Source organism: Ornithorhynchus anatinus, chromosome 10, assembly GCF_004115215.2.
Source record: "Ornithorhynchus anatinus isolate Pmale09 chromosome 10, mOrnAna1.pri.v4, whole genome shotgun sequence".
NCBI classification, from domain to species: Eukaryota; Metazoa; Chordata; class Mammalia; order Monotremata; family Ornithorhynchidae; genus Ornithorhynchus; species Ornithorhynchus anatinus.
In genome coordinates, this window is record NC_041737.1 from 9,974,572 (window position 1) to 9,988,681 (window position 14,110).

A 14,110-nucleotide genomic window follows, 5' to 3' on the forward strand; every position below is an offset into this window, starting at 1 on the left:
TGAACTTCACCAGTGAGACAGAAGCCGGACAGTCTCTAATCCCTTTTATTCCAGTAGCTTTTACTCCTGCCAAAGTTGGTTTTTGCCAATCAAGGGTACTTTCAGTATTCTGACTCTCATGGTTGGCAAAAGAGACCTGGATACTTGGGTTTTCAAAAGGCCTTTGACGAGACTTCTACAAAGACATCTGAACAGATGGGAGAGAATGTACTGCCCTACATTGAAAACACCTTTCCTTTAAAAGAAAACACACAGAGGCAAGGGATGAATTGCCATTATTTGGGGCAGAATAGGGTCAACAGCGGAGTCCTTCAGGTCTTAGTAGTGAGGACCATTATTTCGTTGGGGCGATTTGATTTTCATAAATGATCTGGAAAGAGAGGGCACAGTGAAATCTCAGTCTGGGGAAAACAAGTTCTTCCAGTGGTGAAATGTGTTTCAGAGGGGGATATATTGCAGAAAGAACTCATAACTGAAATGGTGAGAAGGAAAATGTCAGATGAGCTTCTAATACGAGCTTGGGCAAGGATTATTATATCTAGGGAAAAATCATCAGAGCTTCAACTACAAAATGATGGGCTCAGGGCTATCAGCCAGGAGCCAGAAAAAAGAATTCTGGAAACACTGCCTATTATTTACGTAAATCGTTAGTTCAATACATGACAACCAAAAAGGCCAACAAAATGCTGGGCTTCAACAAGCAGAGCAAAGTAAACCAAAAGCACACCTCTACTACAATGTAAAAATCACTGGGTCCAACCTGGTTACTTTCTATCTACCCCAGTGCTTAGTACAGTGCACGGCACTTAACCAACACCGGTACGATCACTGGGGTACGCGTTTTAGGAAGGACACAAGAGATCCGGAGAAATGGAGGGCAGCCAAAATACCATTATCAGGAATGGAGAAGCTTCTGAAAGGGGACACGCCAAAAAGGCTAGCTTCTTAAATCTGAAAAGACGACGCCCAAGTGGGAATGAGACTAAAACCTATAAAATTAGAAGGGGCTGGCAGGGTGAATACCTAACAATTATGACATCCGTTGACCAAATTTCACAACATGATGATAAGAGGACACCTGAAGAATCTTGGAAGTAGTAGATTTGCAACCAACACCACTGAAAACAGGGAGACCACGCTCCTCTCTTCCAGGTGGAGTCGCATGCTTCCATAACTCTCTTTGAGGAAGGGCTCTTCAGCAGAACAAGCAACGCCCTTGGGTGGGAGGGGGGGTGTTTCAAGTGTGGCTACTCTGTCCCACTGACGGACCGGCGATGAGAATTTCAGGGCCCAGTAAGGAGGCAGAAGCAGCACAAGAGCAGGTGAAAGGAGAATGCTTTATGCAGTCTCAGAAAATTCAGAAGCTGTTTCCTCCCTTCAACTGTTCCTCTGGCTCCTGGGAGAACTGGTTTGTGCCTGCCTGGGGGAATTCTACAAATCTATTCCATCACAAAGGCTCATCCAAATCCCCACTGGGGACAGAGACCGGGTCCCCCCTGAGTAGCTTTTATTGCCACACTCCACCCCTGGAAAACCCAAACGATATCTCCCTCCTCTCCCTCTCTCTCTTTACCCGCTACCTGGCCCAAGTGAGCACTGAACAACTATGGCAATAATAACAAATTGCTACCAAGATTCCCCCGGAATATACGCCGGAGGCGCAGAAGAGCAATCTGCTACGTTATTAATAATGGAAATGCCGACCCTAAATGTGCACGGTAAGGCATCTGGACTTATTAAGAGAATTCCCCAACTTCGGACAAGAGCCGTAGAGTGTGGCTAATTGAGATGGTACCTGCTGCTGCCTGTAAGCATCCTGAAGTTGTTGCTGCTGCTGCTGCTGTTGCTGCTGGTGGTGGTGATGATGAGGAGGTTGTAAGTGATGAAGTTGCTGCAGTCTCCAGTCTCCCTGCTGCAGCTGCTGGAGAACTCTATGTTGTTGTGGAGGATGCTGATTGGATCCCTGGGTCAGCAAGATCTCCTGACCATTTCCAGGTCTCAGTCCTCCTAAATAATAATAATAATGATGTTGGTACTTGTTAAGCGCTTACTCCTGGTATTTGTGAAGCGCTTACTACGTGCCAAACAGTGTTCTAAGCGCTGGGGGAGATACAAGGTCATCGGGCTGTTCCACATAGGGCACACAGTCTTCACCCCCATTTTAGGGATGAGGTCACTGAGGCGCAGAAAAATTAAGTGATTGCCCAAGGTCACACGGCTGACAAGTGGCAGAGCCGGGATTAGAACCCACGACCTCTGACTCCCAAACAGAGGCCAGAGATTCATTCATACATTCATTCAATAGCATTTATTGAGCGCTTACTATGCGCAGAGCACTGTACTAAGCACTTGGAATGTACAAATCGGCAACAGATACAGTCCCTGCCCTTTGATGGGTTTACAGTCTAATCGGGGGAATCAGGGTGATACAGAAGGGAGTGGGAAAATCGGGTGATTTAGTCTTCAAGAATCAACAGGCTACATTTACTTGGGCCTTAAATCAATCCTAGCTATGTAAGACCTGGCCTGAAATCTGAAGGCCTGACCCAGTATCAGGCAAAATTCCACCCGACAGAAATCAGGTGCAAATTCAACCCTGCATCCTTGACAGTTCTCCCACTCCCCTGCACATTTCATTCTTGATATCTCAGCCACAGACTGCAGCTAGCAGCTGGTGGCAAAAGAAGGGGAAATAGGACATCAGAGGAAAAGATGTTCCAGGAGGAAGAGACAGGCCTCATTCCTTGTCAGATACTTGCATTCCTGTGGGATGGTGTCAGGTTGTCTCAGGCTGTCCCACATGGGTCTCACTGACTTCATGCCCATTTTACAGATGAGGTCACTGGGGCACAGAGAAATCAAGTGACTTGCCCAAGGTCAAACAGCTGACAAGTGGAAGAGCCGGGATTAAAACCCACTACCTCTGACTCCCAAGCAATGGCCAGAGATTTCTGTTCGCTGAACGTATGCATTTCTGGCCTATTTTCACAAGCGGACTACTCAACGGGCATCATAACTGGAACAAATTGGACTCACCACAAAATAAGCTTTACAGAGGACCGCAAACTCACGAACATGTGTCCTGCGCTTGTTGAATGAGCACATGGTGACAAATTAACCGATCAACTGTACTGAGTCCTTACAAGGTGGGGAGCGCTCACTGTAATTAGAGCTGGGGGGAATGCAACAGAAGGAGATGCGCGAGATCTCTGCCCTCAAGGAGGTTGCGGCCCAGTGGATCGTAAAGCAAACTGGAACCGATTCCCACATATGGCTATTTGACTCGTCCCTTCTGCTCAGAGGGTGGAGAACGGAGAATTTAAGGGAGGAAGGAGGCCAAGGAGATTAGAGTTTGCTTTGGAGGGATAACTCAACACGATCAGTAAATGAACGGCTGGTTTTATCTGAGCATTAAACATGGCCCTCGTCCCCATGATGTCTCATTTTGGGTAACTGCCCGGGTTCTACGAAACACACGCGGAAGTAGCATAGCCTAGTGGCTAGAACAAGGGCATGGAAGTCAGAGCACCTGTGTTCGAACCCTGGCTCCGCCGCTTACTTGCTGTGCAACCTCAGGCACTCGATAAATATGTCTGATTCAGTGATCAGACACCGATCTGGAGTGGTTATCCACGACCTCCAAAGTCCACTGGTTCTGAGAAGAGGAGCGTGTTAATGGACAAGCTATTTTCTCACGGCATAATCAGCTTAAGATAGCCATCTCGGGGATCTGGCAAAGCGACCGCTCACCCCACTGTCAATCTAGGTGGTAAAATCGTCCTGTTCTCCAAAGAGAAAGGAAGAGGTCCGTTACCTTTCTGTCTCTGGCTACCGAGCTCACCGGGAACAGGTACTTTGACAGGGGTTGCCGAGCTCTGGATTGTCAGCACACCAGGAGCGGCAGAACTGGAATTGGCCTTTGGTCTCTGTCTTGGTGCGATTGAGGTTTCTGTTGGTCCTATGGTATCTGTGATTCTGAAACACGAGAAGAAATTTCACGTCGGATGAGAGATTCGGTTGGATTACTGCCAAGGAAGTTCCCTCTAAACCAAGCTCCTTGTGGGCAGGGATCATGACTACCGACTCTACCGTACTGTGCTTTCCTGAGTGCTTAATACAGCACTCTGCAGACAGTCAACACTCAATCAATACCACTGAGGAATTGATAACCAGGGCTCAACACAACACACGATCCCAAAGTTGAAGAAAATATGGCGAGCAGAGTTCTTCTCGCCCAGACGGAGCCCAGGGAGGTTCTCAGTCCCCATTTAAGGGAGGGGACAGTAAGCCTCCCTTCCTCTGCCCGATACAATCTTGGGGCTACAGGTCTTAAATAATAAAGACCCAGTTTTGTTACCTATCGAAGGTGAAGATCCCCACAGAAGACCTGACCAATAACAAGAATAATTATCCATAATAATAATGGTATTTAAGTAATAATAATAATGATAATGTTGGTATTTGTTAAGCGCTTACTATGTGCCGAGCACTGTTCTAAGCGCTGGGGTAGACACAGGGGAATCAGGATGTCCCACGTGGGGCTCACAGTCTTAATCCCCATTTTACAGATGAGGTCACTGAGGCACAGAGAAGTTAAGTGACTTGCCCACAGTCACACAGCTGACAAGTGGCAGAGCTGGGATTCGAACTCATGACCTCTGATTCCAAAGCCCGTGCTCTTTCCACTGAGCCACGCTGCTATGCATCAAGAAGTATTCTAAGCATTAATGTAGACACAAATTAATCAAAGTGGACACAGTCCCTGTCCCACACGGGGCTCATGGAGGGAGTACAAGTAATGAAACGCCACAATTAGTAATACTAATAGCATTTGTTAAGTGCTTACTGTACGCCAGGCACTGTATTAAGCACTGGTGTGGATATAAGCAAATCAGGTTGGAAACCAGTCCCTGTCCCACATGGAGCTCACAGTTTCCATCCTCATTTTACAGATGAGGTAACTGAGGCACAGAGAAGTGAAGTAACTCGCCCCACCTCACACAGCATACAAGTGGCAGAGCCGAAATTAGAACTCATGACTTTCTGACTCCCAGGTCCATGCTCTCTCCATTTCACCATGAGACACAGAAAAGTGACTTGCCCAAGGCAAGCAGTGGAGCTGGGCTTAAAAAATAACTCTCAGGCCCCTGCTGTTTCCACTAGGCCGTGCTGCTCCTGGCCCACTCGGAGAGATGTGGGGTTCAGCGTAGGAGAATTAAAGGAGAGGGGGGCACTTTGGTATTTCTACGGCCACTTCTCTCAGAAACACAGGAAGAGAGGAAAGGGCAGTCAAAACGGAGCCTACATCTCCATCAGTGGAAACCACTTCCTCTGCAGAACCCCCAAGGCACAATTACTTTGGCACCAGAAGCTAGCAGGAAAAAGATCTTGGGTTCCCAACTCTCTCTCCCTTCTACAACACCTTTGCAATTGGAAGCATTCATTCATTTATTCATTCGTATTTACTGAGTGCTTACGGTGTGCAGACCTCTGTACTAAGCACTTGGGAGAGTACAATGCACCAACAGACATTCCCTGCCCGAAAGGAGCTCACAGTCTAGAGGGGGAGAGAGACAAACAGACAAATGAATGACAGATAGGTACGTAAGTGCTATGGGGCTGGAGGGGGAAAGAGCAAAGGGAGCAAGTCAGGGAGATGCAGAAGGGAGTGGGAGATGAGGAAAGGTGGGGATTAGCCCCGGAAGGCCTCCTGGAGGAGATGTGCCCTCAGTAAGGCTTTGAAGGGGGGTGGGCAACAGTAACTGTCTGTTGGATTTGAGAAGGGTGAGCATTCCAGGCCAGAGGCAGGATGTGGGCTGGGGCTGGCGGCGAGACGGGCGAGATCGAGACACAGCGAGAAGGCTAGCACTGGAGCACTAGAGGGCAAGGAATGTGTCTACCATCTCTTTTGCACTGAACGCTCCCAAGCGCTTAGTACACTGCTCTGCACCCAAAAAGCGCTCAGCAAATACCACCGATTGGTAGAGAGCTTTGGGGAAAGCACACACTGCTTGAATGAACTGAGTGAACCACGCTAGTCAGGTCCGCCACAGGCATGATGCATCAACCCCAGCAAACAGGAGGGACTAACTTCTCTCGGGCCATTTCTGCCGGGTCAGGGCACGGCTGTCCGCGCCTGGTCCGTGGAAAGCCCTCCCTGGCATCTGTACTTTGGCATCTGGGGATATTAAACACGGGGTTATTGCCATTCCTGAGAGAATACAGGGCACAAAACGTAATAAAAACAAAGCTCTTTGGCAATCAAAATTCATCAAAATTCCAAAGTTTAAACCCATGTACAGAACCTTTAAAACCACTTGTTAAAAAAGAAAAAAAGCCACACTAAAAGTAGCCAAATCTACAATTCTCCCTTCATGCCATGAGAGGGAGCTCTTCGACTACTCTGCATAAGTGAAAAATCACTAGAAATACATAAATATTCCTCCAAAATTTGTGCAACATTTCTGTTTAAGATGACACCACAAACAACAACAAAAAAACCCCAGTCATCAGGAACCCAATACAATATGCTCTATTATGCACCTGATTCACCTGAAACTAACATCGTCCCGCTGTATGAACCTCAGAAAAAAAATGATGGTTTTAAAAGCATAAATTGTCCTGCTTCTGATCATATCCGGTTCTAAGACAAGGATGTTAAATTCGAAGGTAAAAAGAAATTATGACAAAGCCTGGTTAACTTGAATAACGTTCTACCTGGCAACTGCTTAAGATCCTTGCTCTCAGATAGCTGATGTGAATCATTTCAGCATTGAAAATGATCTACATGATTAATGTAGCAAAGGTTTTCTTCCCAAATATCAAACCTTTGATATGTTTCCGTGAACACAGAGATATTTTCCACCCCTTGTAAATAAACACTGGTTGCTTGAGGCAAGTACTCAGGGTCACTTGAATCACTCCCGTGAATGAACGGGATTTCACCTGCTCGCAAAAAGTAATATCTGTTCCTCAAGACACTGTCTACAGGGCTCCTCATATACCTTGCCAGGAAGGATTCATTTCTGAGCGACCAACTTTCATTTCCAGCTAACCAACTTTTACAAAATATTTGAAAGATCATTAGCAAAGTTCTACACCTTTAGAAGACTCCATGTCCTATGACAATGGACTACAGAGTGGCCTTTAAGATAGAGAGTGGTGAGGTGTTTCAGTAGAAGACGACTGAAAGCAAAAAAACAGAATGGACAACTTAGAATGAACAGATAATTACAATGAAATACTATTTGAAGATATGAAAGCAAAGCTCTTTTTTAAAAAAAGAAAAAAGGAAAGGTAGTTAAAGGAAGTGAATCACCAAACCGGTGCAACTGTCCAAAAACTTTTTAAATCGTTCATTGTAAGTGCACCTGTAGAGTAAGGACTTGTTTCTGGGATTAGAAACCTCATCGGGGCACAGACTCTGATAGCAACATTCACTCTGGATTTGCTAGTTTACCACTCCCAGATGCTTCCATTAAAAAAAAAAAATGGACTTTTGGTGAAACGACACCCCAATTTAAAGATAAATATTAAGAACATAAGGAAGTGCACCTTGTCCTCTCTTTTTCTGCCTCTCCCTACGATTGCCCTCCCACCCCAACAAAAGAAGAAAGCAGTTGATGGAATCCAAGGGGTATAAATCCAATTTACCTGGCTTTTATTTGGCTTTTCTTAGCAGCTGCCTCACTTACGGTCATGGGTTCAGGAAGAGCTGAAGGGACAGAAGAATTCTTCGAGCGTCGGGGAGGGGATAGAAAAAACATTTGAAATTAATTTTTCATGTATTTTAATTACAGAAATCACTGCCCAAAAGATTCTTACAAACTGGAAAACGATACTTGGCTTTCTTGACCTCTATTCTCTTCTCTCTATACTTGACCTCTACCTCGGCACCTCCATTAACCCCAGCTACATGGGAAATGTGGTGGATCGCTTTCAGCAAAGACTCAGATAGTTCCTTAGGTTGGGGTAGAGCTTTAAGTGAAAAGACAGGTCTTTCAGGGAGGGTGAGCCACAGACAAGGAGCTGGACCCAGGGAACTGACCCCGCATCAGCTCACGGTTTCCTCCCTGAGATTATCAACCCCAAGGCACCAATAATAATGATAACTGTGCTATTTGTTAAGTGCTTACTACGTGCCGAGCACTGTACTAAGCGCTGGGGTAGAAACAAGGTCATTGGGTTGGACATAGACTATGAGCCCTGATCCCCATTTTCCAGATGAGGTAACTGGAGCCCAGAGAAGTGAAGCGACTTGCCCAGGCCACACAGCAGACATGTGGCAGAGTAAGAATTAGAACCGGAGCACCAGGGAGGTTGAGTCAAACCATCCCCAGCAGGTTGGAGGGCCACCGAATGTTATGAAGCTGGTTTTATCTGGTTCCCCCGTCCGGTAACTCTTTACTCTGAGGTCGTGTACTGGCTCATGCAGTGCCATTCCCGTACACGGCTAGAACGCCAGCCAAAAAAACATCTCTGATTACAAAAGCGAGGCAGTGATATTAGCCTAAAGCTTGGTCCTCGACAACTCAAGTGGCCACGAGACTCCGTCTTCTACAAAGCTGCTTTTTCAAGTTTCACCAGATAAAGGTTCCAAATGGCAAGCAATCTTATGACTGTTTGGGAGCCAGAGACAATTTTTTGCATTTATGTATAGATCATCTAAGGTGGATCAGACCACAGAGCCTACCAAGTAGAAACGAGGGACAAAACTTCCCATTTATTTGACACTAACTTGAGGACTCATGGCGAACCGACTGAAAATACCCACTGCTCGCCATATCGAGGTATTTCAAACTTATATTCTACTTACACTGATGTTGGAGACTGGACAATCCTTTTTGGCAAGTTTAAAAGCAAAGTAGGACACTTGGAAGATATCAGGTCTCTGTTCTTGATCAGGTTCAAGCATGTATCCTGTAAGAGTGACCCAACTGATCAAGAAACTTACTGTGCTGAAAGCAGAAGATATTCAATGACACAGAACAAAGAAAAATTAACCATCCTTTCATTTCCATTTCATGCTAAACTATGTACAGTTCAAAATACGATTGTTTTGCATTTCTTTAACAGCTGGAAAAACTGCTCTCCTCCTACCCACCCTTGCCTGACTAAACCAAAAGCCCTCTCAGTAGCTGAATGGAAAACCTAGGCGTTGATTCTGTTGGTACTAAATGCCTAAAACTATGCAGAATGCTTTCCTTCCAAGGGAATGTATTACTCCAGGCACGACAGAAAAATGTTCTTGGTGTGGCTGCACCGTTCTGAGGAGGATTTTCAAGTGCTCACTGCTTCGGCCCGTTAAGAAACCTTAAAATATTAAGCAGTGCTGGACAACACTGCTCAACTCCACACCTGAAGCGGCACCTTCCCGCTCTCAGATGGTGGAATTCTTTGTTAGACATGAGTTCAAAGTCCTCAGGTCCCCAAAATCAAAGGATTCACACCTTTTCCTCAATAATAATTGTATTAATAGGTCGTACACACCCTTCCCTCCATTAAAATGTTATTATTAGGTCATAGGGTGACTGCGTAAAACAGACCGAAGTACAAATAAAAAATCAGGGTGATCAATCAGTCACTTCATCCAATCATATTTATTAAGCCCTTACTGTGTGCAGGGCACTGTACTAAGCCCTTGGGAAAGTACAATACAATAAAGAGTGACAATCCTTGCCCACAACAAGCTCACATTCTAGAAAGGGGGGTCTAGAGGAGATCCAATCTGAGGAGTTCAGCAGGCTGAAACACAATCAGGGGTGGGGAAATGAAAGGTCTCTTATGAAGAGGGGTACACCCAGGTTCGGTACCCCTTAGTTTTTGTAGGCCACGGACGACCAAGTTAAGGTGCTGTGCTCCCAGCAGTGGTTCAATAAATGCTATTAACGATAAGAGGGAGAACCTTCAAAATTCACCAACTCCTTCGAGAACACAATTCCAATCTCGCTTCCTTGGCACGGAGTTAGGAATGATGCAGGGACGAGAAAAGAGCATATACGATCGGGGAAGGGATCACCTTCAGGGGTGTGTGAGCCATTATCACTGAGCCAGAAGGACAGAGGAGGCCCACGAGTGTGTAGCTAGACCGTGCTGACTTATTGAGCTTTTTTCGACGATTTGCCGGGTGGTGCCTCGGCACAATTCCGGTGACCTGGCGACAAGACAACAGTCAGGCAATGTGGATGATTCCCTTCTTTGAGCTTGTGACCAGAACGCCCTGCCTGTCATAGAGCCGAACGATGATGTGATCCGTTTAGGCGATGGGAACGTGGATGTTGTGGCTGCCAGCTGGAACTCGGGGTTTTGAGATCATCAGCTGATTGCTGGAACACATGTCGGGAAGAAGAGTGCACCCTGTGTTCGCCCCATCTACAGCAGGGGCTGTCAAAGCTGGAAAGCCAGGCCTCCAAGTCAAAATCAGTTGGCATTGAAATCACTTAAGATAACGTGCTTTCCTTGTACGGGACCTCCTCGGTGGCTCAGTTTACACCCTCGTATAAGCGCTCCCTGCCCGCATCACACTGGGGCGGCACTAGAAGCAGCGTGGCTTAGTGAGAAGCAGTGTGGCGTAGTGGAAAGAGCCCGGGCTTGGGAGTCAGAGGTTGTGGGTTCTAATCCCGGCTATGCCACTTATCAGCTGAGTCACTTTGGGCAAGCCACTCAACTTCTGTGCCTCAGTTACCTCATCTGTAAAATGGGGATTAAGACTATGAGCTCCACGTGGGCCAACCTGATTACTCTGTATCTACTCCAGCGCTTAGAACAGTGTTTGGCACATAGTAAGCGCTTAACAAATACCATCATCATTATTATTACTATTATTGGGCGTAAGCACGAATATCGATACCACAGGGGACAGTACTAGAGCCAGGCATAGCTTCTTCTTGAGATCGCCGAATCCTCTCGTGACCAAACTGAATTTTCACAAGAGACGTCTCGGTTGCAAAACCATGGGCAGCCTGCCACCACTCCTAAAGCAGTTTGCCAGTTTAAGAGAAGACATATCCAGCACCAACTTCCTCTACGGTAGATTCGTCTGGTTGCCGAGACCCACTCAATAATGCCGTGACAACGTCGTGTCTGATCGGCTCGCCGCTCAAGACAATTGCTGTTTCCTAGTGGATAAATGTTCCCGGGAACAAGTGTCAGAGATTTCTTCAGTGTTTTCTTTCTGCTAAGATGGCTGACTGATTAACAGCAGCTGGCCTACAAGATGGCGCCGGGGCCAGTCCTTTTTAGGGATTATTTTCCTCCCTCTTCTCCGAACGGGGGAAAGCGGGACCATCCCAGAAAGGGCCCCTCCTCTGCCACGCGGGAAGGACACGGACACTGCCGTCATTCTCCGTCAACGACAACGCGCTTTCCCCCTTCGCACTGCCTCCGAGTAGCTCATGTTTCTGGGTCTCCGGCAGCAAGCTGGAGTTAGAGCGTCAGTGATTACCCATCGATCACCGAAGGGCTTTCAGTAAGACAACTTCCAGCCTGGGAGACTGGACAGATGAACTTATTATAATGAAAATGCTAGGGAATGTTCCACGCAGAAGGCAATTCTACGTAAATGCCGGTGTTATGCCACGGCACCGAAAGGACAGATGACGGGCATTTAAATCTTCATCAAGAACCTGAAGGACACCAACAGATCATCTAGAAAGCACACTTGTTCGAAGCGGATTACTCAATAATGTATGTACGGAGCTGATATTTTCTCAGAAAGTGGTATTGGCACAGAGGCAAATGCCAAGAAGAAAAGCAACTGAAGGATGAGTTGAAGCAGCTGGATTAGATTACTGGTTTAATCGTGAACTCGGGCCAAAACAATAAGAACACAAATATCACACCAAACAGGTCTAGGCTTAACTCACTGGACCTCAGTTTTAAAACCAAACAAAACAAAAAACCACTTGTAACCTCCTTATAACCTTATAACTTATAACCTTCTGATAACCACACAATTTAAACTGAACTACTTGTCAAAATTAACCGGATCTAAGTGAGAAAATTTCTTCTAAGGCTGTTTTTTTTGTTTCCTTAAGAAATAATTTTCATTCACTCCGTCCCCCGGCTTCCAATTGTCCCGACACTCCTGCCAATTTGCCTGCAGCAAACCCACCTCCAGAGACTTAAACTGCAAAAACATAAAGATTATCCTATTAAATGTAATGGGCTTCAAGCGATGTGATAAGTCAGAACGGCAATATTTGTGAAAAGAAACTGTTCCCACTTTACATGGCACCATCTAAAAATAGGCCAGAGGGAGTGCCTTCCTGATGCTTCTGATTCATTCATTCAATCGTATTTACTGAGCGCTGTGTGCACAATGTTCTAAGCACTTTGGAAAGTACAATACAACAATAAGCAGAATCCCTGCCCAAAACAAGCTAACAATCTAGAGGTCAGGACAGATTAATATAAAACTACAGATATGTACATAAGTGCTCTAGGGTTGGAAAGGGGGAAGAACAAAGGGAGCAAGTGAGGGTGATGCAGAAGGGAGTGGGAGGAGAGGAAAGGGAGGCATAATCAGGGAAGGTCTCTTGGAGGAAATGTGCCTTCACTATGGTTTTGAAGGCAGGGAAGTTTGTCCATTTGAGGAAGGTGGGCATTCCAGACCAGAGGCAGGCCGTGGGCTACGGGTCAGCAGCGAGATAGGCGAGACGGAGGCACAGTGAGAGGGCTAGCATTAGAGGAGCCAAGAATGCGACTTGGTTGTAGTAGGAGTGTAGCGAGGTGAGGGAGGAGGGGCCGAAGGGATGGGTGCTTTAACGCCAAGGGTGAGGAGTTTCTGTCTGATGTGGAGGTGGAGGATGGGAAACCACTGGAGTTTTTTGAGGAGTGGGGAGACACGTCCTGAATGTTTCTGTACAAAAATGATCTGGGCAGCAGAGTGAAGTACGGACTGGAGTCGGGACGGGAGGCTGGGAGCTCAGCAAGGAAGCTGATGCAATAATCCAAGCGGGATAGGATGACTGACTGTATTAAATTGGCAGCAGTCTGGATGGAGAGGAAAGGGTAGATTTCAGCAATGTTGTGAAGGTGGGACTGACAGGATTTAGCGATGGACTGAAAATGTGGGTTGAATGAAAGAGGAATTACGGCTTGAGAGACAGAAAGGTTGGTGGTGTCGTCTACAGTAATGGGACCCCAGGCCCGTGGTCTGCTCACTACGCCATGCTGCTTCGAGTCAAAGCGGCAGCTCTGGAGTCCCGACAGGGCCCTGGCTGGTCACCCCTGGGTTTCAGCGACAGGGCAAGAGAAGCCCACAACTGTTCCCTCATCTCAGGGGGTGGGGAGAGGGGAAGAGGGAGAGAGGGAAGGGGAGAGGGGGACACGGAGAACGAGCACGCACACCAACACACCAGGTTGCTAGTACGGGCCAGAGAAGAGGGTCCAGGGAGGGCTATGCATCTAATCCAGATGCTCCCCAGGTTCAGGACTGTTCCCGGAAGGCTCATATAGGTTCAGAAACTTAAAGGCTGGGGAGAGAAACACGGCCATATAAATCACTCTTTGGTCATCTTTGCTTTAGGCCATGTAGTCCCTGTCAGCAGTTAGCTCCTCGACCCTCCGAAGAGGCACTCCAGCACCGAAAAGCATTGCTAGCTCGAACATCGGGGCCCCTTGCTTCTCCGCTGTCCCTCCGCATCCTCTGTAACTGTAGTATCTGTTAAGCGCTTACTATGTGCCAAGCATTGTACTAAGCGCTGGGGTAAGTACATTATAATCGGGTCCCACATGGACCTTATAATCCCAAGTAGGAGGGAGAACAGGTACTGTATCCCCATTTTGTAGATGAGGAAACTGAGGCGCAGGGAAGTGACTTGTGCAAGATCCCACGTCAGGCAAGTGGCAGAGTAGGGTTTAGTACCAGGTCCTCTGCCTCCCAGGTCCAGGCTCTTTCCACTACACCGCGCTGCTTAGTGACCATTTCTCTGAGGGTTAGTATCTCATCCAGAGAGTGAGATGGAGCAAGGGGAGAAGGTGAAATTCAAATGAATTTACTTATTAATAGCTCTGAGAAAGAGTATGGAAGAGGTTAAAATTTCAAATGAAGTCTGGGGTTTTACTGTGGGTTGCTGAAAAATCTGGAGCTGGCTAGTAAGGGGGAGTC

The 14,110-nt window shown here is 46.8% G+C and overlaps 1 protein-coding gene across 1 annotated transcript in view; it reads right to left on the bottom strand.

Annotated features, from left to right (window-relative positions):
- BMP2K (BMP2 inducible kinase) overlaps nucleotides 1-14,110 on the bottom strand; it is a 95,385-nt gene that overhangs the window by 28,403 nt on the left and 52,872 nt on the right. Inside the window, exons 8-11 of the mRNA XM_029074170.1 lie at nucleotides 8,816-8,919; nucleotides 7,654-7,733; nucleotides 3,842-3,975; nucleotides 1,796-2,007 (exon numbers count right to left, since the gene is read on the bottom strand). Coding sequence (XP_028930003.1) covers nucleotides 1,796-2,007; nucleotides 3,842-3,975; nucleotides 7,654-7,733; nucleotides 8,816-8,919 — 530 coding nt within the window. The remainder of the gene's footprint in view (nucleotides 1-1,795; nucleotides 2,008-3,841; nucleotides 3,976-7,653; nucleotides 7,734-8,815; nucleotides 8,920-14,110) is intronic.